The sequence below is a fragment of the Macaca thibetana genome, chromosome 19 (assembly GCF_024542745.1).
Source record: "Macaca thibetana thibetana isolate TM-01 chromosome 19, ASM2454274v1, whole genome shotgun sequence".
NCBI lineage: Eukaryota > Metazoa > Chordata > Mammalia > Primates > Cercopithecidae > Macaca > Macaca thibetana.
The window spans coordinates 31,593,320-31,619,119 of record NC_065596.1 but is presented as its reverse complement, the minus strand read 5'-3'; the positions used below and the strand labels follow the sequence as shown (position 1 = coordinate 31,619,119).

The 25,800-nt window shown below is 53.6% G+C and overlaps 4 protein-coding genes across 8 annotated transcripts in view; all 4 read left to right on the top strand.

The window, feature by feature from the left end:
- KLK6 (kallikrein related peptidase 6) overlaps positions 1 to 25,800 on the top strand; it is a 90,401-nt gene that overhangs the window by 10,237 nt on the left and 54,364 nt on the right. The window lies entirely within an intron of this gene.
- KLK12 (kallikrein related peptidase 12) lies at positions 3,634 to 9,393 on the top strand. 5 transcript variants are annotated; one of them, XM_050771630.1, is made up of 6 exons: positions 3,634 to 3,830; positions 3,997 to 4,052; positions 4,476 to 4,635; positions 6,475 to 6,734; positions 7,677 to 7,810; positions 9,032 to 9,393. In XM_050771630.1, the coding sequence occupies exons 2-6, from the start codon at positions 4,016 to 4,018 to the stop codon at positions 9,185 to 9,187; spliced, it is 747 nt and encodes a 248-aa protein (XP_050627587.1). In that variant the 5' UTR covers positions 3,634 to 3,830; positions 3,997 to 4,015; the 3' UTR covers positions 9,188 to 9,393. The 5 variants fall into 5 exon arrangements, with proteins under 5 accessions (XP_050627587.1, XP_050627586.1, XP_050627588.1 ...); XM_050771629.1 differs by having other exon boundaries at positions 3,634 to 3,841; XM_050771631.1 differs by lacking the exon at positions 3,634 to 3,830 and having other exon boundaries at positions 4,016 to 4,052; positions 9,032 to 9,147; positions 9,271 to 9,393.
- On the top strand, positions 12,320 to 16,421 carry KLK11 (kallikrein related peptidase 11). The gene is made up of 6 exons (XM_050768348.1): positions 12,320 to 12,332; positions 12,992 to 13,066; positions 13,864 to 14,024; positions 14,275 to 14,611; positions 15,429 to 15,565; positions 15,960 to 16,421. The coding sequence occupies exons 1-6, from the start codon at positions 12,320 to 12,322 to the stop codon at positions 16,110 to 16,112; spliced, it is 876 nt and encodes a 291-aa protein (XP_050624305.1). The 3' UTR covers positions 16,113 to 16,421.
- On the top strand, positions 19,113 to 24,313 carry KLK10 (kallikrein related peptidase 10). Its single transcript, XM_050771653.1, has 6 exons — positions 19,113 to 19,264; positions 19,748 to 19,847; positions 21,258 to 21,438; positions 22,365 to 22,639; positions 22,971 to 23,104; positions 23,684 to 24,313. The coding sequence occupies exons 2-6, from the start codon at positions 19,760 to 19,762 to the stop codon at positions 23,834 to 23,836; spliced, it is 831 nt and encodes a 276-aa protein (XP_050627610.1). The 5' UTR covers positions 19,113 to 19,264; positions 19,748 to 19,759; the 3' UTR covers positions 23,837 to 24,313.

Here is a 25,800-nt window from a genome sequence, read left to right as displayed (position 1 = left end):
GGCTGAGGTGGGAGGATCACTTGAGCCTGGGAGGTGGAGGCTGCAGTGAGCTGTGATTGCGCCACTGCACTCCAGCCTGAGCGACAGAGTGAGACCCTGTCTCTACAAAAAAAGATTCTATCATCTAAGTCAGCTTTGCAAATTCCTTCTTTATACAGAAACAAACTGATAAGAGCCATTTTGATGATGTCGATACTTGTCTACTTAATATTCCTATCCATCTTTGATTGCCTTGTTTAATGCTCCCAAGAGGAAGCAATGTGCATTTTGCCTCCTCCTGGCCCCATTTTCCAGATGAGTAAAAAACCGAGGTTAGGAAAAGAGAGGGGCCCGTATCTTCCAGAGAATCATGGGAGATAAGTTCGGGTTTCAACTTAGGTCTGTATGATTCCAAAGCTATTCTCTTTCTTTTAAACCCGTAGAAACACTGACCCAATGAGACAATATGTGTATGAATCAATGTGATTTAGCCACTCCATCATGTTAGAGATTTCAAAATTTTGTGATGTGCATCCAAAATATATACAGTTTTGATGTGTTAATTTAAAAATAAACATATGATTTAAATTTAAATATATGATTCATCTACTCGTGTCCATACTTACTAATCCAGTTAGTCATTTATTTGTTCATTGATATATTTGGATAATGATAAAGAATACAGGCTCTGGAGTGGTTCAGCCTCCAGTTCTGACACTTTGAGTGACTGACTTCATCTTTTGAGACTCAACTGAACCTGAAGGGTGAAATTTTTCAGGTAAAAATGACATATTTGTTTTTAAATCAACACTAAAATTGCATATACTTATGGTGCCCAACACAAAAATTTGAAATATAGAACATGATGGAATGGTTACATGAAGCTCATTCATATGTGCATTGTCTCATATGCTTACATTCAATCTTTCTTTTTTGAGACAGGGTCCCACTCTGTTACCCAGGCTGGAGTGCAGTGGTGCAATCATAACTCACTGCAGCCTCAAACTCCTGGGTTCAAGTGATCCTGCCACCGCAGCCTCCCACATAGCTGGGACTACAGGCACGTGTCACCATGCCTGGTTCATTTTTTCAGTTTTTGTTTGTAGAAATAGGGTCTCACTATGTTACCCAGGCTGACCTCTAACTCCCGGCCTCAAGCCATCCTCCCACCAAAACCTCCCAAAGTGCTAGCATTATAGCCATGAGCCACCATGCCTGGCCCCATACTTATATTTACTCGTAGTGAGAACACTTAAACCCTACTCTGTCAGTAATTTTCAAGTACACAATACGTTGTTACTAACTATATACATGGTAATTTTTAATTTGCATGAATGCTCCTTAAAATCGGGGACCCCGCCTTATTTTTTGTATTCAATTTGATTGGAGATAAATTCCACGTCGGTAAACCTGATTCTCTTAAAAATCCACACAAAAAAAGAGAGAGGTTGAATTAGGTCGTTGGTATTTTTGCTTTTGTTTGTTTGCTTATTTAGTTGAGGTTTATTGTAGAACTTGGTACCAGAAAAAGGAAGAAGTGGCGTTTTGGTGCTGTGAGTGCGTGTGAAGTGTGTCCTTTCCAGAGAAAGGACAGTTATGGTGCTTTTTTATCCTCTCTGCCCAAAGAAGGAAAGCTCTTAACAGCCAGCAGGAGGCTTTGTGGGAACCAGGGTTATCAACGCCAATCGCGCTGACCAATGATGTGTTACAGCAGTTAGGTTGTTTCTAAGAGCAAATCAAAAGCTACGGTTCTGTGATTCTGAAAATAAGACATGGACGGAGACTGGAAACCCAGAGAGAAAGTGAAGGACTAAAAGACAGTCGTAGGGTGGGGGCTTGCTCTGCTCTGTTTTGTCCTGGGATTTTTTTGTTTGTTTGTGCACTCTGACTGCTTTTCTTTTTTCTTTTTCTTTTTCTTTTTTTTTTTTTTTTGAGATGGAGTCTCTCTCTGCCATCCAGGCTGGAGTGCAGTGGCGCAATCTTGGCTCACTGTAACCTCTGCCTCCCGGGTTCAAGGGATTCTCCTGCCTCAGCCTCCTGAGCAGCTGGGACCACAGGCGCGTGCCACCACACGCCACCAGCTAGTTTTCGTATTTTTAGTAGGGACAGGGTTTCACCATATTGGCCAGGCTGGTCTTGAACTCCTGGCCTCAAGTGACCTGCCCGTCTCGGCCTCCCAAAGTGCGGGGATTACAAGCATGAGCCACTGCGCCTGGCCCTGACAGATTTTTTTTTTTTTTTTTTTTTGAGACGGAGTCTCGCTCTGTCGCCCAGGCTGGAGTGCAGTGGCGCGATCTCGGCTCGCTGCAAGCTCCGCCTCCCGGGTTCACGCCATTCTCCTGCCTCAGCCTCCCGAGTAGCTGGGACTACAGGCGCCCACAACCGCGCCCGGCTAATTTTTTGTATTTTTAGTAGAGACGGGGTTTCACCGTGGTCTCGATCTCCTGACCTTGTGATCCGCCCGCCTCGGCCTCCCAAAGTGCGGGGATTACAAGCATGAGCCACTGCGCCTGGCCTTGACAGATTTTTCTCTTGGTTTGTTTCTTAATCCCCCTTCCTCTGAGTCTAATTCCCTTTTTGTTCTCATTTTCTCTCTCTGTCCCCTCTCTCTCTCTCCTTCTTTCTCTCCTCCATTCCTCCTAGATGAAGCAAAAACTCAGATAAACCAGCACAGAGGCCAGGCATGGTGGCTTACACCTGTAATCCCAGCACTTTGGGAGGCCAAGGCAGGGAGGTTGCTTGAGACCAGGAGTTCAAGAAGAGCCTGGCCCACATGGTGAAACCCCGTCTCTACTAAAAATACAAAAATTAGCTGGACATGGTGGTGTGTGCCTGTAATCCCAGGTACTTGGGAGGCTGAGGCACAAGAATAGCTTGAACCCAGGAAGTGGAGGTTGCAGTGAGTGGAGATCGCACCCCTGCACTCCAGCCTGGGTGACAGAGCAAGACTCCATCTCAAAACAAAAAAACAAAAAACAGCGCAAAGTTCCCTTGTCCTATGATTCATTTTCTCTCTCTCTCTCTTTCTACCATTTCTTCTTCCCTGTGTCTTTTATTTTCTCTGTGGATTTTATTTAAGCAATAGAAGTTCTTATGCAAAGAAAACTTTACGGAATTAGATTGATCAACTTCATAGGTATATATATGAACTCAGTTCAGAAACTCTCTTCTGCACCTGCCTGATCACCTATTCAGAAGTCTGTTCCTTCATCTCTTCTCTTTCCGGGACTCTTTCTAGCTCGGGCTTCCTGCCCCTCCCGTCCACTCTCCTGCTTTCACAGCCTCTCCTTCCCCCTGCCCCTCCCCTGCACTGCATTGGGATGGGCCCCAGGTGTCCAAGGTCTCCCCACCCTCCTTTGTCACTGGAGTCAGGATTAGAACCCAGCTCCATCGTCACCTTGAGTCATCAGTCCCGGGGCTGCTGGCTGACTTGCAGAGGAGAGAGGGAGTGGGGCCGGGTCTTCCCACTCTGGGTCCTTTCCTCCTTCCCCACTCCATTTAGCTGTAAAGCTCAATTAAGTGCGATTAGCTGAGAAGAGTTTCTGCAGAATTAGAGGACGCCCCACCCCTGTCTTCCTGGTCCCCTTCCCTCAACCCGGAAATTGGATGGGCCAAGACAAAGAGAGTTAAGAGCTTTGTCAGTGGTCTGTCTGGAGCGACAGATGGAAGGAAAGGGACCGGTTGAGCAACATGACAGGTGACTGAGGAGCCAGGTGCAGAGTGGTAGAGTTGGCTGGCGGAGTGGCCAGCAGATGAGATGACAGGCAGGTAGGTGGACGGACAGATAGCAGCGACGCGGACAGGTCGAACAGTGACAGCCACGTAGAGGATCTGGCAGACAAAGAGACAAGGTGAGAAGGAGGTAGGCGACTGCCAATGAGGGAGTGACACGCAGGAGGACAGATAGAGAGAGGACAAGCAGGTCATCCCCTTGGTGACCTTCAAAGAGAAGCAGAGAGGGCAGAGGTGGAGGGCACGGGGAAAGGGTGACCTCTGAGATTCCCCTTTTCCCCCCAGATTTTGGAGGTGACCCGCCATGGGGCCCAGCATGTTTTTGCTCCTGTGTGTTCTTGGTGAGTTCTCCTGGAGCAGGGAGAGGGCAGGACCGGGACTGGGTCCCTCCATCCCCCATGAGGAGGCCCCACCCCCTCCCCATCTCAGCTCTGGCTCCCCCAGCCTGGTGGTGAGGAGGAGAGGGGCTTTCTCTCTGCCTCCATTTAGTTGCAGCTCTCAGGGCACTGCTCACCTCGGTCTCCCCTATCCTGCGATCCCTCTTCCTTTCCGTCCCTCTCTGAATCTCTGCCTCTCCATTTCCCTCCTACGTGTAAGCATCTTTCTCCCTGGGTCTCTTTGGTGTTTCATGGTCTTTTTCTATCACTGGGTCTCTCTCTCTCTCTCTCTCTCTCCTGCCTGTTTCTCTCTCTCTCTCTGTGTATGTGTCTCCATCTCTGTATCTTTGATTCCTCTCTCTGACCCAGGCCCCTGTCTGTCCCTAGGGCTCAGCCAGGCAGCCACACCGAAGATTTTCAATGGCACCGAGTGTGGACGTAACTCACAGCCGTGGCAGGTGGGGTTGTTTGAGGGCAGCAGCCTGCGCTGCGGGGGTGTCCTTATTGACAGCAGGTGGGTCCTCACAGCGGCTCACTGCAGCGGCAGGTAAGCCCCAGGCTGAGTCCCTTCCTGGGGTGGGCGAAGGGAGGACTACGGGAAGGCAAGTGCTGGGGGTAGGATCACAAGGGAGGCCGGTGCCCACTGGGAAGAAGCTGGTCCTGCAACAAGAGAATCTGAGTTTAGACCAGGAGTGGAACTTCTTTAGCAGTGGGCCTGGGGTGGTGCTGGGCAGGGTGAGGTGTGGTGTGTGTGGAGGGCCGAGGAGCGTCCTGGAACCTGCCCTCCTGCCTCTCCCATTCCTGCATGTACCCTTTCTTTCCTATATGACATCTGCCACTCCCCCCAGCCACTCCCTGACCCAGTCTGGGCCCGGGGCCCAGGTCTGACCCAAACTCTTTTTTTTTTTTTGAGACAGAGTCTCACTCTGTCACCCAGGCTGCTATGAAATGGCACGATCACAGCTCACTGTGTCTCCGCCTCCCGGGTTCAAGTGATTCTCCTGCCTCAGCCTCCTGAGTAGCTGGGATTACAGGCACCCGCCATCAGCTAATTTTTGTAATTTTTGTAGAGACAGAGTTTTGTCATGTTGACCAGGCTGGTCTTGAACTCCTGGCCTCAAACAATCTGCCCATCTTGGCCTCCCAAAGTGCTGGGATTACAGGTGTGAGCCACTGCGTCCGGCCAACATGACCCAAACTCTTTGTGCAACCTCAGAGACTATGCCTGGCACCTCTCTGGGCCTCAGTGGACTGATGCTCTGGAATCTTTCTTTCTTTCTTTTCCTTCCTTCCTTCTTTCTTCTTCTTTTCTTTTTTTTTTTTTTTTTGGAGACAGAGTCTTGCTCTTTCTGTCACCCAGGCTGGAGTGCAGTGATGCTATCTTGGCTCACTACAGCCTCAACCTCCTGGGCTCAAGTGATCCTCACACCTCAGCCTCCCAAGGAGCTGAGACCACAGGCCTGCGCCACCACATCCGGCTAAGTTTTAAATTTTTTTGTAGAGACAGGGTTTCGCTATGTTACCCAGGCTGGTCTCAAACTCCTCAGCTCAAGCGATCTTCCTGTCTTGACCTCCCTAAATGCTGGGATTACAGGCGTGAGCCACTGCTCCTAGCCTGGAACTTTTTTGTGAAAGGGGAGCTCAGATGCAAAGAAACAGAGACTCAGGAGAGAGAGAGGGCCAGAAGCAGGATGCAGAGAGGCCACTCATCAACCCACTCGTTCATTCAGTCAGCAGCGTGGACGGCACATGCTCTGTGCCAGGCGGTGGGAATAAGGCGGTGAACAAGGCCCACTGATGTCCCTGTCTTCGTGGGCTTCACTGGCTGAGATCATCAGAAAGACAGGCCCGGCGCAGTGGCTCACACCTATAATCCCAGCACTTTGGGAGGCTGAGGTGGGCAGATCACTTGAGGTCAGGAGTTTGAGACCAGCCTGACCCACATGGTGAAACCTCATCTCTACTAAAAATCCAAAAATTAGCCGGGCGTGGTGGCGGGCACCTGTAATCCCAGCTACTCAGGAATCGGAGGCAGGGAAATTGTTTGAACCCAGGAGGCGGAGGTTGCAGTGAGCCAAGATGGTGCCACTGCACTCCAGCCTAGGTGACAGAGCGAGACTCCGTCTTGAAAAAAAAAAACGGAGAGAGAGACACAGATGCAGGGACATGGGAGGAGAAACAGTGAACACCCAAGATGGAAAGAGAGTGATGGAGGTCGGGAATAAGAGCCTGCAAGAGAGACTTGGAGAATGAGAGGCGCGGGTGAGAAGACAGACAGTGAGAGGCAGAGCCGCGGGGAGTGGCAGCAGGGCCTGGGAGTGTCCGTGGAGGGGTGCAAGGTGGGGGTCTGCCTGTCTGCCACCCGCTCAGCTGTCGCCACCGGCAGCAGGTACTGGGTGCGCCTGGGGGAACACAGCCTCAGCCATCTCGACTGGACCGAGCAGATCCGGCACAGCGGCTTCTCTGTGACCCACCCTGGCTACCTGGGAGCCTCGACGAGCCATGAGCACGACCTCCGGCTTCTGCGGCTGCGCCTGCCCGTCCGCATAACCAGCAGCGTTCGACCCCTGCCCCTGCCCGATGACTGTGCAACTGCTGGCACCGAGTGCCACGTCTCAGGCTGGGGCATCACCAACCACCCATGGAGTAAGGGGCCCGGGGCCAGGGGTCAGGGATCAGGATGGGTACAAGTCTGGGATGCAGGGGGAGAGGTCACATCATGACACCTTAGAGGAAGGATGGGTAAAGGATCAGGGTGTGGGATGGGACATCAGGATCATGGTTTGGGGTCAGAGATTATGGTGGATTGGGGTCTTGGGAGTCAAAGGGGTTAAGGGACTGGGTATGAAGTCAGGGATCAGAGGTCAGAGACATGGTCAGAGGTCAGAGTGTGTCAGGGGTCATCACACTGGAGCAAAAGGCATATTTTTTATATATATATGTAAATAGGATATGGGCCTTGTGGGTCATGGGTCTTGGGTTAGAGGTCACTGTAGAATTAAGGTCATGGGATCCAGAGGTTGTACAATCTGGTTAGAATCTGAGGATGGACATTGGGATTCTATCCGAAATCATATATCTGAGATTGGAGGTCATAGCGTTTGGGGTGTGAGGTCTGAGGTTTGAGGTCGTGGAGGCTGGGGCCAAATAAACTAGGATCAGGGGTCACTGGCGTTGGAAGCAGTGAGGTTTGGAAGATGGGGAGCTGAGGTTGCAGGTTAAGGTAAAGACAGGGACATGGGGTCACGAGACAAGATATGAGATCAAGCTGGGATCATAAGATCACAGTAGTAGGCACTGAAGAGGGTCAGGTCTGGATTCGTTGTCTCTGAGGCTGGAGAGACAAGAAAGGTCTTGAGTTATGCCACTCAAAGTCAAATGTCAAAGACCAAAGAGACTGTCAATCATCTGGGGTCATGATTCATATGAAATTAAGTCATAAATATGTAACTTGGAGGTTTCAGGATTGTAGTACAGGTTGGTGAGGGGCTGGGATATTGACTCAGATGGGCCACATCGAGGAAGAGGGATGTCACCTCAAAGTGGGGAGATTTAGGGGACCCTGCAGCACGCATGTTCCCTCTCCAGACCCATTCCCGGATCTGCTCCAGTGCCTCAACCTCTCCATCATCTCCCACGCCACCTGCCGTGAGGTGTATCCCGGGAGAATCACAAGCAACATGGTGTGTGCAGGCGGCGTCCCGGGGCAGGATGCCTGCCAGGTGAGCGTGCGTGGTCACCAGGACAGAAAGGGAAGGGGAGGGGCTGGAAGCAGGAGAGGAACTGATGGAGGATGAATCAGGGAAAGGGGATGCTGGAGAGAGATGGGGTCAAAAAGGAAGGGAGAGGCTGGGCGCGGTGGCTCACACCAGTAATCCCAGCACTTTGGGAGGCCAAGGCGGGCAGATTACTTGAGGTCAGGAGTTCAAGACAAGCCTGGCCAACATGGTGAAACCGTGAATCTACTAAAAATACCAAAATTAGCTGGGAGTGGTGGTGCAAGCCTGTGGTCCCAGCTACTCGGAAGGCTGAGGCAGGAAAATCGCTTGATCCCGGGAGGCGGAGGTTGCAGTGAACTGAGATCGCGCCACTGCACTCCAGCCTGGGCGACAGAGCCAGACTCTGTCTCTAAACAAAATAATAATAATAATGATGATGATAATAATAATAATAGTAATAATGATAATAATGGAGGAGAGGCCCAGGATAAGGGAGGGAGAGAGACAGGGAGTAAGAGGAAGGACCAGGGAATGGAGGAGGGGGAGGGACAGGGAGAGAAGAGGGAGGAAGGGAACAGAGAAGGAAAGATGGGGTAGGGGGCAGAGGGAGAGGCAGCAAAACAGACAGAGAGAACTGGGAGCCCAGACAGGGAATCCGCTGTTTCTGGGGCTCTAAGTCTTTCCCACACCATCCTCCAGTTGGTGCTGTCCCAGACCGAGAGAGATTTGAGGATGGTGGCCTCTCCCCTCATTGGTCAGGGCCCCAGCCATTGTCCTTGAGAGAACCTCTACCCTTTATGGAGTCCAGCCCTCCTCCCCTGGGATTGGTCATTGGTAATAGTGTTCTCTCTCCTCATTGGTCAGGGCCCCAGCCATTGTCCTTGAGAGAATGTTCTACTCTTTATGTTGTCTTGACAGCCTCCCCTGGGATTGGTCATTGATGACTGTGCTCTCTCTCCTCGTTGTTCAGGGCCCCAGCCATTGTCCTTGAGAGAACCTCTGTCCTTTATGGAGTTCCACCCTTCTTCCCTGGGATTGGCCGCTAGAGACAGTGGCTCTTCTCTTTTGGTTAGCCATTGCCATTGTCCTCTGGGAAAGTGATTATACTCTTTCCTCTTTTGACCAGACTTGGAGCCCTCCCCAAGGCCCAGGACTGGGTTGGAGTGTTGGAGAGGAAAACAGAAATGTCTCCCTTGTTCAGACAGTACTTCTCTTCCTTTCTAGGGTGATTCTGGGGGCCCCCTGGTGTGTGGGGGAGTCCTTCAAGGTCTGGTGTCCTGGGGGTCTGTGGGGCCTTGTGGACAAGATGGCATCCCTGGAGTCTACACCTATGTTTGCAAGTATGTGGACTGGATCCGGATGATCATGAGGAACAACTAACCTGTTTCCTCCACCTCCATCCCTTAGCTTGGGTACCACTCTGACCCTCAGAGCACCAATACCTCCTCCATCGCTTTTCCCGGCTCCATTCTTGTTGGCCTGGGAACTTTTTGGAACTTTTAACTCCTGCCAGCCCTTCTAAGACCCATGAGCAGGATGGAGAGAAGTGTGCAATGGTCTGGAATAAATACAAATGAAGGAGGGGCCATGTCTGTCCATTTGAAGTCCCCATGCTGGTTGAGACTGGAAGAAGGACTCAACAGTTTCCCTAGCTCATACAAGTAGAAACAGAGCTCAAATAAGGCCGGGCACAGTGGCTCACACCTGTAATCCCAGCACTTTGGGAGGCTGAGGCGGGTGGATGACTTGAGGTCAGGAGTTCGAGACCAGCCTGGCCAACATGGTGAAACCCCGTCTCTTCAAAACTACCAAAAAAAAAAAAAAGAAAAAAATTTAGCTGGGCATGGTGGCACACACTTGTAATCTCAGCACTTTGGGAGGCTAAGGCGGGTGGACCACCTGAGGTCAGGAGTTCAAGACCAGCCTGGTCAACATGATGAAACCCCATCTCTACTAAAAATACAAAAAGTAGCCGGGCATGGTGGTGCATGCCTATAATCCCAGCTACTTGGGAGGCTGAGACAGGAGAATTGCATGAACCCATGAGGCAGAGGCTGCAGTGAGCCCAGATCAAACCATTGCACTCCAGCCTGGGTGACAGAATGAGACTTCATCTCAAAAAGAAAGAAAGAAAGAAAGAAAAACAAACAAACAAACAAAACCCAAAAAACAAAGCTCAAATAGGATGAGGGTCTTCCCTGAGTAGTTACTCAGAAATGGAATAGAAAAAGTTACCTATAATAATACAGGCTGGGTACAGTGGCCCACGCCTGTAATCCCAGCACTTTGGGAGGCCGAGATGGGAGGATGGCTTGAGCTGAGGAGTTCGAGATCAGCCTGGCAACATGGTGAAACCTCGTCACTACAAAAATACAAAAAATTAGCTGGGTGTGGTGGCACGAACCTGTAGTCCTGGCTACTTGGGTAGCTGAGGTGGGCAGATCACCCGAGCCGGAGAGGTGGAAGCTGCAATGAGCTGAGATCACACCACTACACTCCAGGCTGGCAATAAAGTGAGAGACCTTGTCTCAAAAGCAAAAATCCAACAATATGAATAAGAGCCATGTTTCTTCATCCAGCACAATAGAAACAGTGCCCAGAGCTTATAAGCTTTTCAAGAGTCCACAAAAGACCCGAGAAGGAAAAAGAAAATTGTTAGCTCCAAAATACGAGACAAAAGCTGCAAAGTCAACATTTATGACCATTTAATCCAATGTCCATAAAGCATAACATTCTTTCCACTACTCAACTGCAGTTTACTTTCTTGTAATCAAGCATACATTGTTTCTTTAATGTGGGACATGGCTTTGTTCTCATATGTATGCAATGACGGAGGGTGGAGTGCAGCCTTGGAAAGCAGGAGGGCTCGGCCTATGTCTTAAAATTCTCCTGCCCACCCCTTGGATTCTGTCTCCACTGGGACTCGGGAGGTGAGGGGAGACCATCTCTCCAAGTGCACTAAAGGGGAATTGGAGGAGGGAGGGGGTGCGGGGTGATCATAACAGTGGAGGCACATTTGCTGAGCCCCCCTGCAGTCTGCTCTTTCCAAACGGACCCTCCTAGAGGCCTGATCCCAACCCTCCCTGCAAGCAGGTCTGTCACCCCCATCTCTCAGATGAAGAAACTGAGCCTCGCAGGGGTGGAGTCCCTTGTCCCCACGTCATAAGGGTAGTCATAGTGGTAGGAAGAGGAAGCACCTAGGTTTGAGGCCAGGGCTGGCTGTTGTCAGAACCTAGGCCCTCCCCTGCCTTGCTCCACATCTGGTTAGGGGAGAGAGGGGAGGAAAGCCAAGGGAAGGCACCTAGCTGAAAACAAACAAGCTGGGCGAAGCAGGAATCTGCGCTCGGGTTCTGCAGATGCAGAGGTTGAGGCGGCTGCAGGACTGGAAGTCATCGGGCAGAGGTCTCGCAGCAGCCAGTAAGTGAACAGCTGGAGTCGGGCTGCCTGGGAGGCAGGGAGAAGCGGGCAGGGGAAGGGTCAGCAGAGAAGCAAGGTCCCAGAGGAGCCCTGGGGTGGAGCGCAGCCGAGGGCTCTGTTCCCTTTCCTGGACTCAGCTTCCACAGGCCCTGACCTGCCTCCCCCACCCTCCGGTCCTGCCCCACCTATGTGACACCCCAGCACCCCCCTCCTTGCAAAGGAGAAGGGAGCGGCCTAGGGGAGGCCAGGGGCCCACCTGGGCTGGGGCTGTGGAAAGGGAGTGACTGGGACAGGAGGAAAAAGAGAGACGGAGGTTAGACGGAAGGAGAGGGATTTCGAGACAAATTGCCAGAGATGCAGTCAGAGAGACTGACTGAGGTAGAAAAAGAGACTGAGACACAAAGATAGAAGGAATTAGAGAAAGGGCCACACAGAGCCAGATGGAGAGAGAAGACTGGAGATGGAGACGGGGATGAGGACAGACAAAGGCAGACAGACACGTAGGGACAGAAAGAGAAAAATCACACAAAGTCAGAATTATTGAGTGACAGAGAATGACACAGAGAGCAAGACACAGATTCAGAGACTCGGGAGGGAAAGGAAGGCTGCAGACAGACAGACAGACAGACAGAGGGAGACTGAGACGCAGGGAGAAGAGGCCTCTTGGAGAGGCAGGCAGCCAGTGCCTCGGAGGTCTACGGGGAGGGCCCCCCACACCCCGCCCTGGGGCATTAAGGCAGGGCGTGGAGGCCAGTCATCCTGGGCCCGCCCGGGGCCGTCCCCCTGCCTGCCCGCCTGCCTGGTGCCTGGCACCTGGCGCTCCAACCCAGCCTACCTGCTGTAGCCGCCGCTGCTGCCTCCGCCGCCACTGGGCCCCCAGAGCCCCAGCCCCAGAGCCCGTGAGTCCAGGAGGAAAGGGAAGCCGTCCCTCCCCGTCCATGTCCAGGCGTCAGCCCTCCCCAAGGACACCTGTCCCGCTCGGGCACCCATTTCTCCCTCTGCTCTGTCCTTCTCTGCTTGGGTGGGGGTTCGTGGCCTCTCTCTGCACCTCTCACCTCCAATGGCTGTCCCCAGCCTCAGTTACCTCTGATCTCCATGGCTTCAGCTGGTGAGCCGGCCCTCTGCTCCCACCCCCGCTGGCCAGGGCAGCTGAGGGCACTGGCCCTCCCCTTGACCAGCCCCGCCCAACTCTGCTTGGCTGTCCTTCAAAAGGGCAGGGGTTTGGCAGGCAGGGGTTCAGCGAGCTGGCTGATGGGGGGCCCAGACATTTTCTGGGGCTGAGCCCCCACTCCCCCCCAGCAGACCTCAAAGGCTCCATATCGCTCTGCTGTGAAGACAATGAAAAAGGGGTGGCTACGGAACGGGGTCTGGTTCCCCTTGTCCTTCCACTCCAAGCTGCTGGGGCCTGGCCAGCTCTCAAGGCAAGAAGGAAAACATCCTCTGACATGTGCCGAGGAGGTCCCATGGCTGACTTGAACGGGGCCAGCCCATGACTTGCCGGTCAAAGCCCCTCCCAACAACTTCCATATGGTTCTTGGTATCTCGGAAGCTTCTAGCTGTGACCAGGCCCTCTCCAAGGCCACCCTCGACACCTAAGATATATTTTAAGTGTTTGGAGATCCGAGTGCTGTGAGAAACAGGGGATTTTCCCAACCTTGTTTCTCTCAAGTGGGGAGCAGGAGCAGGTGAGGGAGAGAGGAGAGGGCATGAGCCAGCCCCTGACTTCCCTGTAAAGTGATGCGGCCCCATGTCCCTCCTTGTTCCCAGAGGAACCTGGGGCCCGCCCCTCCCCCCTCCAGGCCATGAGGATTCTGCAGTTAATCATGCTTGCTCTGGCGACAGGTACGGCAGGGGATGGGGGCAGGGCAGGAGCCTCCCTCTCGCATCTCTGGGATCCCCTAACCCTCTGTGTCCAGACAGTGACAGGGCTGATTCCAAATTACAGAACAACCCATAAGGCATCCGACCTGGGAGCAGCCGTCACGAGGGCCTGGATGCCCTTCCAGATAATCCCTTTAAATGCCAAAGGAGGAGAGGTCAAGGGGGTCCTAAAGGGTCCCGGGAAGGGGCCAGGGAAGCTGGAGTTGGGGGAGCGGTCAGTCAAAGCGCACAGGACAGGGGCTACCAACCAACCAGTATGGAAGTATTTCCTTTTTTTTTCCCCAGAGACAAGGTCTCGCTCTATTGTCCAGGCTGGAGTGCCGTGGTGCCATCATGGCTCACTGCAGTCTTGACTTCCCCGGCTTAAGTGATCCTTAAGCCATCTCAGCCTCCCCGGTAGCAGGGACCACAGGAAACTGCCACCAAGCCAGGCTAATTGTTTGATTTTTTGTAGAGATGGAGGCGGGGGGGGGGGTCTCACTATGTTTGCCTAGGTTGGTCTTGAACTCCTGGGCTCAAGCAATCCTCCCACCTTAGCCTCCCAAAGTGCTGGGATTACAGGCGTTTGCACCCGACCCTATGGAAGTATTTTCATCCTTTAATGCCTGGTCCCAGCATCCAGCGCAACCCAGAGGGACACCAGACCAGGGCCCAGACCACCCACCCTCTTTCTCTCCTCCCCACCCCCATTTCTGGGAGCCCTCCTGGTCTACCACTTCTCCTTCCTGAGCCCCTCCTTTTGCTCTCACTCCCTCCAGGGCTCGTAGGGGGAGAGACCAGGATCATCAAGGGGTTCGAGTGCAAGCCTCACTCCCAGCCCTGGCAGGCAGCCCTGTTCGAGAAGACGCGGTTGCTCTGTGGGGCGACCCTCATTGCCCCCAGCTGGCTCCTGACAGCAGCCCACTGCCGCAAGCCGTGGGTGCGGGGGCTGGGGCGGGGCCGGGAGGGGGCTGGGAATGGGGAGATGGATGGAGCGAAGCTCGGGGATAGGGATGCGGGAAAGGGGATTAGAAATGGGGACGGGTAGTGTCAGCAAGGTTGACGGGCTTGCGTTGGGATTGAAGGTGGGGGGATGAATGGGGTTGGGATGGGGCTATGGCTGGGAAGGGGGCTTCGGTGGGAGACGTGGAAGAGGTTGGAAGCAGAGTGATGTTTCTTCACTCTCAAAGGTGTCACTCACCTCTCCCAACCATGTCTCCCCCGACCTTTCCTCCTCCAACTACCGTCTCTCCCACCTCAGCCGCTACATAGTTCACCTGGGGGAGCACAACCTCCAGAAGCAGGATGGCTGTGAGCAGACCCGGACAGCCACTGAGTCCTTCCCCCACCCCGGCTTCAACAACAGCCTCCCCAACAAAGACCACCGCAATGACATCATGCTGGTGAAGATGGCGTCGCCAGCCTTCATCACCTGGGCTGTGCGACCTCTCACCCTCTCCTCACGCTGCGTCACCGCTGGCACCAGCTGCCTCATTTCCGGCTGGGGCAGCACGTCCAGCCCCCAGTGTAGGAGCTCCAGAGGGGAACCCAGCAAGGGGTGGTGGGGAGGGTGTGGTCATGATTGTGGAAGGGTTCGGGGGATCAGAGATGCGGTTCGCAGTGACGAAGGTGGTATAAGTTGAGAGGATGAGTGGAAAACGTCAGGACAGGGGAGGGTGGGTACCGAAGTTGGGGCCTTGGAATCAGACAGACGGGATATGCAATCATACGTCCATAATCTCCTGGTTGCAGGACCTTAGACAAGCGGCTTCACCTCTCTGAATCTTGATTTTCTTCTCTATAAAATGAGAATAATTATACTCACCTGTCAGGACTGGATTAGAGATAATGTATATCAAGCAACTGGCATAAATCATTTATTGGATAGCAGGTTGGGCACAGTGGCTGACGCCTGTAATCCCAGCACTTTGGGAGGCCCAGGTGGGCAGATCACCTGAGGTCGGGACTTTGATACCAGCCTGGCCAACATGGTGAAATCCCGTCTCTACTAAAAATACAAAAATTAGCTGGGTGTGGTTGTGCGCGCCTGTAACCCCAGCTAATCAGGAGGCTGAGGCAGGAGAATCGCTTAAACCCGGGAGACGGAGGTTGCAGTGAGCCAAGATCACGCCACTGCACTCCAGCCTGGGAGACAGAGCAAGACTCTGTTTTAAAAAAAAAAAAAAATGCTGGATAGCACTGCTGTTGCTATTGTTACAAGAAGAGAGGTGAGTTGGCTGGGTCTAAGGACAGGGATTCACCCAGGGGCTGGGTCACAGCAAGCACTGCATTAGGGGCGGTGGCAGGGGGCTCATTCCCACAGCCCCTCCTGCTGTTTCCACAGTACGCCTGCCTCACAGCTTGCGATGCGCCAACATCACCATCATTGAGCACCAGAAGTGTGAGAACGCCTACCCCAGCAACATCACAGACACCATGGTGTGCGCCAGCGTTCAGGAAGGGGGCAAGGACTCCTGCCAGGTCAGCGGGCAGGGCCTGGGTCTCCAACCACACCCCCATCCCATCCCCAGCTTCAATGACATCCTTACCGACATTCACAATTTCATCCCCAACCTCAACCCGCCTCCCCCTGCAACTCCCAATCCATCTCTTCCCCTGTTCCCATTTCTGATCTCAGCACAAACTTCAGCTCCATCCCCGTTTCCAGCTCCAGCTTTCCCCAAACTCGTTTTTGAGCCTAACCCCATCCTTTATCCCACCCATAATCCCAGCCTTATCGCCAAACCTATCACCATTCCCGGTGCCTCTCCATCCTCAGTCTCGGCCCCACTCCTAAGCACCGTCCCCACCTCCTCCCTGGCGAACACCGTGCTCAACGCTTTCTCTCACCAATGTTCTCTCTCCCCGTGCCCAGGGTGACTCCGGGGGCCCTCTGGTCTGTAACCACTCTCTTCAAGGCATTATTTCCTGGGGCCAGGATCCGTGTGCGATCACCCGAAAGCCTGGTGTCTACACAAAAGTCTGCAAATACGTGGACTGGATCCAGGAGACGATGAAGAACAATTAGACTGGACCCACACACCACAGCCCAATACCCTCCATTTCCACTTGGTGATTGGTTCCTGTTCACTCTGTTAATAAGAAACCCTAAGCCAAGACCCTTTACGAACATTCTTTGGGCCTCCTGGACTACAGGAGATACTGTCACTTAATAATCAACCTGGGGTTTGAAATCAGTGAGACCTGGATTCAAATTCTGCCTTGAACTATTGTGACTCTGGGAATGATAACATCTGGTTTGTTCTCTGTTGTATCCCCAACCCCAAAGACAGCTCCTGGCCATATATCAAGGTTTCAATAAACATTTGCTAAATGAGTGAATCTACTGAGTGCTTACTATGTGCTAGACCCTGATCCACTGGCTTTTATTTTATTTTATTTTATTTTATTTTATCTTAAGACAGAGTCTCACTCTGTCACCCAGGTTGGAGTACGGTGGCGCTCTCTCTGCTCACTGCAACCTCCACCTCCTGGGTTCAAGCAATTCTCCTGCCTCAGCCTTCTGAGTAGCTGGGATTACAGGTGCCTACCACCACATCCGGCTAAGTTTTGTATTTTAAGTAGAGATGGGGCTTCGCCATGTTGGCCAGGCTGGTCTTGAACTCCTGACCTCAGGTGATCTGCCCGCCTTGGCCTCCCAAACTCCTGGGATTACAGACGTGAGCCACCGTGCCCGCCCAGCTTTTATTAATTAAATTAAATTAATTAATCTATTTATGAGACAGTCTTGCTCTGTTGCCCAGGCTGGAGTACAGTAACAATCACAGCTCATGGCAATCTCAGTTTCCTGGGCTGAAGTGATTGTCCAGCCTCAGTCTCCAGAGTAGCTGGGACTACAGGCACATGCCATGAAGTCCAGCTAATTTTTTTATTTTTCGTAGACAGAGGTCTCAGTATGCTGCCCCGGCTAGTCTCAAACTCCCGGGCTCAAGGAATCTGTCCTCCTCAGCCTCTGAAAGTGCTGGGATTACAGGCATGAGTCGCTGTGCCTGGCCTCCAAGCACTTTTAAATGTATCAACTAACTTAATCCTCACAAAACCCTATGAGATCGGTACTGTTTTCATACCTATTTTATAGATGAAGAAAGCAAGGTGATATCTTTTCTTTTTTTTTTTTGAGATGGAGTCTCCCTCTGTCGTCGCTCAGGCTGGAGTGTAGTGGCGCCATCTCGACTTACTGCAAGCTCTGCCTCCCGGGTTCATGCCATTCTCCTGCCTCAGCCTCCTGAGTAGCTGGGACTACAGGCGCCCGCCACCACGCCCGGCTAAGTTTTTGTATTTTTAGTAGAGACGGGGTTTCACCGTGTTAGCCAGGATGGTCTCGATCTCCTGACCTCGTGGTCCACCCGTCTCAGCCTCCCAAAGTGCTGGGATTACAGGCGTGAGCCACCGCGCCCGACCTGAGGTGATCTCTTAACTACCAAGTGTAAGGCTGGTAGTAAGGCTGGAGTAAGGCTCTATTTGTTTCCTTTCCTGTATAACTGTGCATGCAAAAGTATAACACAGTAAGTAAAGTCAGTCAGCTTGCACATTCTAAGACCTAACCAAAGGAGTTTATCATTGTTTTTCTCCAACTTCCATGATAGGTAATTAGGTAGTGGAGACCTCTGCTGGCCAATATGGTAGCCACTAACCGCACATGGCTCTTCCAATTAAAATTACATAAAGCCAGAAATGTAATTCCTCTGTCTCACTTGTGGTATTTCCAAGGCTGATATTTTCACACATGGCTGGTGGTGTCTGGATTAGCTAGTGCATATAAAACATCACTGCAGAAAGTTCAGCTGGGCAACACTGAGTTAGATGGCCTCTGAAGAGGATGTCCCACAGAGAGAATCCAGAGCTCAAGATCTTTTTTTTTCTTTGAGACAGAGTCCTCCTCTGTCATGCAGGCTGGAGTGCAGAGGCACGATCTCAGCTCACTACAACTTCTGCTTTCCAGGTTCAAGCGATGCTCCTGCCTCAGCCTCCCTAGAAGCTGGGACTGCAGGCCCGCGCCAACATCCCCAGCTAATTTTTGTGTATTTTTAGTAGAGATGGGGTTTCACTATGTTGGCCAGGTTGGTCTTGAACTCCTGACCTCATGATCAGCCCGCCTCGGCCTCCCAAAGCACTGGGATTATAGGCATGAGCCACTGCGCCTGGCCAACTCAGGATCTTTTGGGACGGTCGGCTCACCTCACAGGAGAGGTAGGTGGCATGAGCAGTAGGAGCCTAGAGTGGAACCAGGGCCTTCTGGTTGTTAAGTGGACTTGTGTGTGACCTCGTGTGAGTCTGCCCTCTCTGAGCCTCTCACTCCTCACCTGAGATGAGAGAGTTGGCTGAGGTGATGCTGATGCCCCTCGCAGCTTTAACCTCCTGTGATTCAGGGGCCTGTGTGGCACCTGGTGGCACACAGATGGCAGAGAGGATGCGAGATGTCCACACACGGGTATGAGGCAAAGCCACAGCCCCTCAACACACACACGGGCTAGTCACTGGGACACACACAGAGCTCACGGCCACAGGGAGGGCGTGGGTTTCCCTCTTTCCTTGTTTCTGTTTTTCTTAGCCTGGGCGCCTCCCTCCCTCCCCCCCCCCTCTGGCTCCTTTAGCCTTGGTTTGTTACAATCTCCCTTTCCAAGCCAGCCTCTGTCCCTCCTACTCAACCTGCTTTATCTCTAGGCCTTCCTCCTTCCTCTTCCACAGTCTGGCTTCTCACATTGTCACTCTAGGTATGCACTTCCCGTTGATTTCCTCTTTCGCAGTGGCGTCTCATCCCGCCACCCCCAGCCTTCCTGGGGACATGAACCCTCTCCCTGCACCTGGGAAGCCTTCTTGGAACCCGGATCCGGGGAATCCCCACGGAAGCCAGTTCCAAAAGGGATGAAAAGGGGGTGTTTCGGGCACTGGGAGAAGCCTGTATTCCAGGGCCCCTCCCAGAGCAGGAATCTGGGACCCAGGAGTGCCAGCCTCACCCACGGTATAATTAGACAGAGGGAAAGGGAGGGAGGGAGCCCGGGGGTGGGGGTAGGGGAGGGCGGAGAAGCTTCCGGACTCCTCAGGGTTAAAAGGGAAGGTCCGGCCAGGGGTCCCTGGGCAGAGGATACCAGCGGCGGACCACAGGCAGGGCAGAGGCACGTCTGGGTCCCCTCCCTCCTTCCTATCGGCGACTCCCAGGTAAAGCTAGTTGCACCTCACCCGGGTTGGGGTGGATTGCGAGAGGATGGGTGGGGACCCCCGGGCCACAGGCAGCAGCCTGCTTGGAGCCTCGGTTTCTCCACCTGTGGGACGCGGAAGTCCCCCCGCTGTAAGGTTGAGAAAGAGGCTCCCACTGGCTACGAGCCTTGGATCCCCACCCCTCGCGAGAAGGAGGGGGAAACCCCGGGCGCGGCGTGGCTGCAACAGGGGCGCGGAGAGCGCTCCCCTCCAGCACAGGGAGGACGAGGAGATGCTGCGAGGGGCGTCATTAGGGTAATTGCGCTCATTACCGCTGTTCCAGCCCGAATCTCCCATCTGTCCGCCCCTGGGGTTATCGGCTGCAGGTCAAAAGGGTGCTCGCGGGCTGGGGTGGCGCAGGCTGGGCGAATGAGCACGGCGAGGTGGGGGTCTCCAACGGAGCATCTATTTTAACCCGCCCCCACCCCCCAACACACACCCTAGCAGATCCTGGCCATGAGACCCCCGCACCTCCACCTCTCCGCCGCCTCTGGCGCCCGGGCTCTGGCGAAGCTGCTGCCGCTGCTGATGGCGCAACTCTGGGGTGAGGCGGGGGACAGAGGGCCGCGAGAGGCGCGGGTGGAGGCGCGGGCGGGAGGAGAGTGTGCTCCTGTCACCAAGCCCCGCGCACCTCTCCTCCCCCGGGACCGCAGCACCCACCCAGCGCTCCAGAACAGGGCCCGCCCCCAAGTCAGCTGGGCCCTTCTGGCTTGGCCCCTGGCTGTCCCGCCCCACTTAGGCCCCGTCCGATTTCTGCCACCCGGATTCTCGCTCTTCCGTGGACTTTTCGCCGAGTTCTTTCTCCTCCTCTTACACCGCCCCATCCCGGCCCCGCCCCATTTTGCACAACCGTGTTTTATCCTGAGTCTTGCCTTACCGCTTTTTTGCCCTCTCCCCTCCCTTTTTTCCTTCTTTTTTCTTTTCTTTTCTTTCTTTTTTCTCTTTCTTTCGTTCGTTCGTTCTTCCCTTCCTTTTCTTTCTTCTTCCTTGTTTTACTTTCTCTTCTTTCTCTTCTTTCTTTTTTCTTTCTTTATCTCTCCTTTCTTTCTCTCTCTTTTTTTTTTTTTTTTTTTTTTTTTTTTGGACAGGCGTGCTCTGTTTCCACGGCTGCAGTACAGTGGCCCAACCAGAGTTCACTGCAGCCTCGACCTCTTGGGCTCAAGCATGCTCAGCCTCCCAAGTAGCTGGTACCACAGGCATGCACCACCACACCCGGCTTTTTTTTTTTTTTTTTTTTTTTTTTTTTTTTTGAGACAGGGTCTCACTCTGTCGCCCAGATTGGAGTGCAGTGGCCCAATCTCGGCTCATTGCAACCTCCACCTCCTGGGTTCAAGCGATTCTCCCACCTCAGCCTCCCGGGTAGCTGTGACTACAGGGGCATGCGTCCGCGACTGACGCGTGTGTGTGTGTGTGTGTGTGTGTGTGTGTGTGTGTGTAGAGACTGGGTCTCACTGTGTTGCCCAGGCTGGTCTTGAACTCCCGGGCTCAAGCGGTCCAACTGCCTCGACTTCCCAAAGTGCTGGTGTTATAGGCGTAAACCACTGCGCCCCGCCCCTCTCCCGGTTTTCAATCCCGTTTTGTTATTCCCATCCCTTCTCCTCCCTGCTCCCCGAGTTCTATCCCCTCTCCCTTACCTCCCCGCCGCGTTCAATCCCCGCCCCTCTATCTAGAACCTGCGGCGTTCTAGCCAGCTCTCTAGGCACGCTGTGTTCATTCCCTGCCCTCCAGACCCACCCTACTCCACGCTACCCTATCCCAGCTTCCTTCCACTTTCACGCACTTCTTCTCCTCCCATTCCCTTCGGTGCACGCGAAACCCCCAATATTTCCCTACCACCCTCCCGTTCTGGCTGCGTCCCCCTTCCCCGAACGCAGTCCAGTCCCACAGCCCAGCTCCGACCCCAAACCCAGCCCTTGCCCTCCGTGCTCTGATCCCATCTCCTTTCTTTCTCCAGCCGCGGAGGCGGTGCTGCTTCCCCAAAACGACACGCGCTTGGACCCCGCAGCCTACGGCGCCCCGTGCGCGCGAGGCTCGCAGCCCTGGCAGGTCTCGCTCTTCAACGGCCTCTCATTCCACTGCGCGGGTGTCCTGGTGGACCAGAGTTGGGTGCTGACGGCCGCGCACTGCGGGAACAAGTAGGAGGAGATTCATCCCCGAGGACGCCACGGGGGGGCTGTGGAGGCGGCCTCCAGGGAGGAGCGGGCAGGGCCGGGGCTCTCGGAACTCCCACAGCTGGAGGTGCGGTCCCTGGTGTCCTTCCAGCAGGAGGAGAGACAGGGCTTGAGCTGTGGCCGCCAGGGGGCGGTGTGGTCCTTCTCCTCATTTCTGGGCCCGTCACTCTTGTCCCGCTGATTCTCCTTGAGCTTTAGGAGGAAGTGGTTGCCTGCAACAGACAGAAGCCAGGGTCCAGTGTGGTCAGGAATTTAGAACTAAAGGAAAAGGTTCACTTCGTGAGTCCCCACTGAAGGAGGAAGGGCTGGGTATTATCACAGAGAAAATGTGGAGTAGGTCCGGGCTCCCTGACTCACGCCTGTAATCCCAGCACTTTGGGAGGCCGAGGCGGGTGGATCACCTGAGGTTAGGAGTTCAAGACCAGCCTGGCCAACATGGTGAAACCCCGTCTCAACGAAAAATACAGAAAACAAACAAACAAAAAATAGCTGGGCGTGGTGGCGGGCGCCTGTAATCCCAGATACTCAGGAGGCTGAGGCAGGAGAATCGCTTGAACCTGAGAGGCGGAGGTTGCAGTGAGCCGAGATCAAGCCATTGCATTCTAGCCTGGGTGACAAGAGCAAAACTCTGTCTCAACAAATAAAAGAAAATGTCGAAGGCTTACCTAGGTGTCCAGGCCCCCAGCCCCCTCAATTCCTGCAGATCCTTGAAGCTCAAATACCTGATTTCTCCTCCCCACGTCCACTGAGGTCCGATTCTCCCCCAAGACCCTCTTCCCTCAGACCCCTCCTATCTCCGGGCCCCAGTATCTGCCCTCACCCCACTGCCCACGCCCGCTTTCCCAGTCCCTATGAAAGGTTTGCCTTCACATGCCTCTTCCTCCCCCCAGGCCACTGTGGGCTCGAGTCGGGGATGACCACCTGCTGCTTCTTCAGGGCGAGCAGCTCCGCCGGACCACTCGCTCTGTTGTCCATCCCAAGTACCACCAGGGCTCAGGCCCCATCCTGCCAAGGCGAACAGATGAGCATGACCTCATGTTGCTGAAGCTGGCCAGGCCCGTAGTGCCGGGGCCCCGCGTCCGGGCCCTGCAGCTTCCCTACCACTGTGCCCAGCCTGGAGACCAGTGCCAGGTCGCTGGCTGGGGCACCACGGCCGCCCGGAGAGGCAAGAGCTGGGGCCCTGAGGCTGGAATCTCAGGAGGAGGGGGCTGGGGGCCTGAACCCCTGGATCTGAGGAAGGACGGGCTGGGGACTGGACTCCTGGGTCTGAGGGAGGAGGGACTGGGGTCCTGGATGCCTGGGTCTGTGGGTCTGAAGGAAGGAGGGGCTGGGGACCTGGACTCCTGGGTCTAAGTGGGGAGGGGCTGGGGCCAGGATTCTTGAGTCTGAAGGAGGAGGAGCTGGGGCCTGGGATAGAAACAGTCTTGTATCTGGATTCCTGGCTCCCCAAGGATTGGGGGCTGGACCCAGGGATTACTGGCATATTCTCCCTTTAGTGAAGTACAACAAGGGCCTGACCTGCTCCAGCGTCACTATCCTGAGCCCTAAAGAGTGTGAGGTCTTCTACCCTGGCGTGGTCACCAACAATATGATATGTGCCGGACTGGACCGGGGCCAGGACCCTTGCCAGGTAGGGTCTGAACAAGGAGAGTCTCTGACTCCTGGGAGGGGAAGACAGGGAGGTTATGGGAAAAGAGCAGACCCTGTCCCCGCTCCCCAACTCCATTCCCAAACCCATCCTTGATCCCAACTCCTTCCCAGTCCTAACCCCCTCCTCATCCCTATCCTCAATCCCATTTCCATCCTAACCCCACCCCATCCCCATTTCCAAGCCCGTCTCCATCCCTCACCTTCCATGAACTACAATCCTAACCCCAGTCTCACTGCATCTTCATTCCCGTCCCCCAGTCAACCCCCCATAACCTGAAGTCAACCTCCCTTCTCACCCTCCAGCCTCATACCTAATTCCTACCCCATCCCAACCTTGTCTTTATCCCAACCCAACCCCTTCCTTCCCCACCTTCAAGTCCACAGGCTGTGCCTGAAGGAGTCAGAAAAGGCTTCTCAATGAGGGGACATTTGTGTAGGGGTTTAAAGGATAAGTAGGAGTTCACCAGTGATCCTTCTGGGATCACTTTTGCCCCAGATCCCAAAGTGACAGTTCTCATGTTGGCACATTTATTTGATCTCTCCTTCCTGCCACCCCCAGAGTGACTCAGGAGGCCCCCTGGTCTGTGATGAGACCCTCCAAGGCATCCTCTCATGGGGTGTTTACCCCTGCGGCTCTGCCCAGCATCCAGCTGTCTACACCCAGATCTGCAAATATATGTCCTGGATCAATAAAGTCATACGCTCCAACTGATCCAGATGCCCAGAGGCTCCGTCGTCCATCCTCTTCCTCCCCAGTCGGCTGAACTCTCCCCTTGTCTGCACTGCTCAAACCTCTGCCACCCTCCACGCCTCTAAACATCTCTCCTCTCGCCTCATTCCTCCACCCATCCCCATTCTCTGACTGCACTGAAGCTGAAATGCAGAGAAACATTATTCCAGAAAAGCAAGGAAGCCGGTCATCGCCCAGTCTCTGAGAGCAGTTATTGGGGTCACCCAACCTGACTTCCTCTGCCACTCCCTGCTGTGTGACTTTGGGCAAGCCAAGTGCCCTCTCTGAACCTCGATTTCCTCATCTGCAAAATGGGAACAATGACGTACCTACCTCTTAGCCATGTTGTGAGAAGACTATGATATAACGTGTATGTAAATCTTCATGGTGATTGTCATGTAAGGCTTAACACAGTGGATGGGGAGCTCTGACTAAAGGTTACCTGTTGTCATGATCTGACCACATCCCAGTGAGAGCATTTCCAGGGAAGAAGTGCACGGGGTAGCCCCCAATCCCAACCCTGGATCCCCATCCCTTAGGGATGATGGAAGAATCATTTTCCCCACCCTAGTTCCAAGTCCCAGGAACCACCTTTTAACCACTTCCTTCTCATCTCCCACTGTTTCCCACTTCTGATTCCATCCAACACCAGTTCCTCCTGTCTTGGTAGGAACTAGGCTGGCCGTGAGTCATATAGCACCTTCTCTGCCTTCATGGGGCCGCTGGAACTCAAGGGACCTCACCTTGCTTCCATCCTAACCTCTAAGACCAGAGGACTGAGGGGGTAGTGAAGATTGGGGAACTCTTGCCACCTCAACTGCCAAGTTTGTGCCAAGAAACCTCCCTCTGACATTTAGGGGAAAAATCTTTGGTTTGTCTGTTATTAATTGGCTGTGAGATTTTCATCCTGAAAACTTGGGAGGAGGAATTTTTTGACTCTCCCTGAAATTGGGGGAGGGGAGGGGAGTTAATACACAGAGTCCAGGTAAAGCTAATAGAAGTTTGAGTGTCTACTGGGTGCGGTGGCTCACGCCTGTAATTCTAGCACTTTGGGAGGCTGAGGAAAGTGGATCATCTGAGGTCAGGAGTTCAAGACCAGCCTGGCCAAAATAGCAAAATCTCATCTGTACAGAAAATATAAAAATTAGCCGGGCATATGATCCCATCTATTTGAGAGGCTGAGGCAGGAGAATCACTTGAACCTGGGGGGGCGGAGGTTGCAGGGGGCCGAGATTGCGTCATTGCACTCCAGCCTGGATGAAAGAGCGAAACTCTTTTTTTCTCAGAAAAAGAAGAAGTTTGAGTGTCTCAGCTTATCCTGAACTTTGAAGCAGTAACATAAGCTAGCTGAATATAGGCACAATAGAAATTTCCCATTAAGCACTGGTTTGTTTGTCCTTTCAGTCACCAATTTATGGAGCATCTAGTATGTGCCAGGCCCGGTGCTGGGTGCTGCGGACATACGTAGGGGTGATCACAAGGTCCCTCCCGCTGCAAAGCCCACAGGAGGTTGATGTACAAAGTCTGAGCACAGAGTCTGGTACATAGCTCCCTTCCGTGGCCTCTTTCCCATTCTGCCCCCATTAGCACACCCAGGAAATGTCAGTCAGTCATATCAGCTGGGTTTGTCATCCAAGGATCAGAAGCGAGGTCAGTGCAAACTTGAAAACTCGATTCATTTTTAAAGGCAACTCACCCATCCCTTTAGTCACTCCACAATGTTTATTGAGCCACGTCTTATGCCAGGCCTCAAAGATGAATCAGACCAGGCACTACCCTCAAGGAGTTGCTAGTTAGGTCGGGGAGACAGGCCAGCCTTACATTCCTGTCATTCGGGTGTCACTCAAAAGTCACCTCCTCCAGGAGGTCTTCCTGAATTGCCCAGGCTAGAGGAGTCCACTTTTGGTCACCCAGTCCTGATGCTCCGTTTATTTTTTTATAGCACC

Bases quoted from the DNA above. Each gene is read 5' to 3' on its own strand.
- KLK10 (XM_050771653.1), top strand. From the start codon at position 19,760: ATGAGACCCCCGCACCTCCACCTCTCCGCCGCCTCTGGCGCCCGGGCT. The intron at 19,848-21,257 runs GTGAGGCGGGGG...TTCTTTCTCCAG, and splicing joins GCTGATGGCGCAACTCTGGG to CCGCGGAGGCGGTGCTGCTT. The intron at 23,105-23,683 runs GTAGGGTCTGAA...TGCCACCCCCAG, and splicing joins GGGGCCAGGACCCTTGCCAG to AGTGACTCAGGAGGCCCCCT.
- KLK11 (XM_050768348.1), top strand. The intron at 13,067-13,863 runs GTACGGCAGGGG...CACTCCCTCCAG, and splicing joins CATGCTTGCTCTGGCGACAG to GGCTCGTAGGGGGAGAGACC. The intron at 14,025-14,274 runs GTGCGGGGGCTG...TCACTCTCAAAG, and splicing joins CCCACTGCCGCAAGCCGTGG to GTGTCACTCACCTCTCCCAA.
- KLK12 (XM_050771630.1), top strand. From the start codon at position 4,016: ATGGGGCCCAGCATGTTTTTGCTCCTGTGTGTTCTTG. The intron at 4,053-4,475 runs GTGAGTTCTCCT...GTCTGTCCCTAG, and splicing joins TTTGCTCCTGTGTGTTCTTG to GGCTCAGCCAGGCAGCCACA. The intron at 6,735-7,676 runs GTAAGGGGCCCG...TTCCCTCTCCAG, and splicing joins CATCACCAACCACCCATGGA to ACCCATTCCCGGATCTGCTC.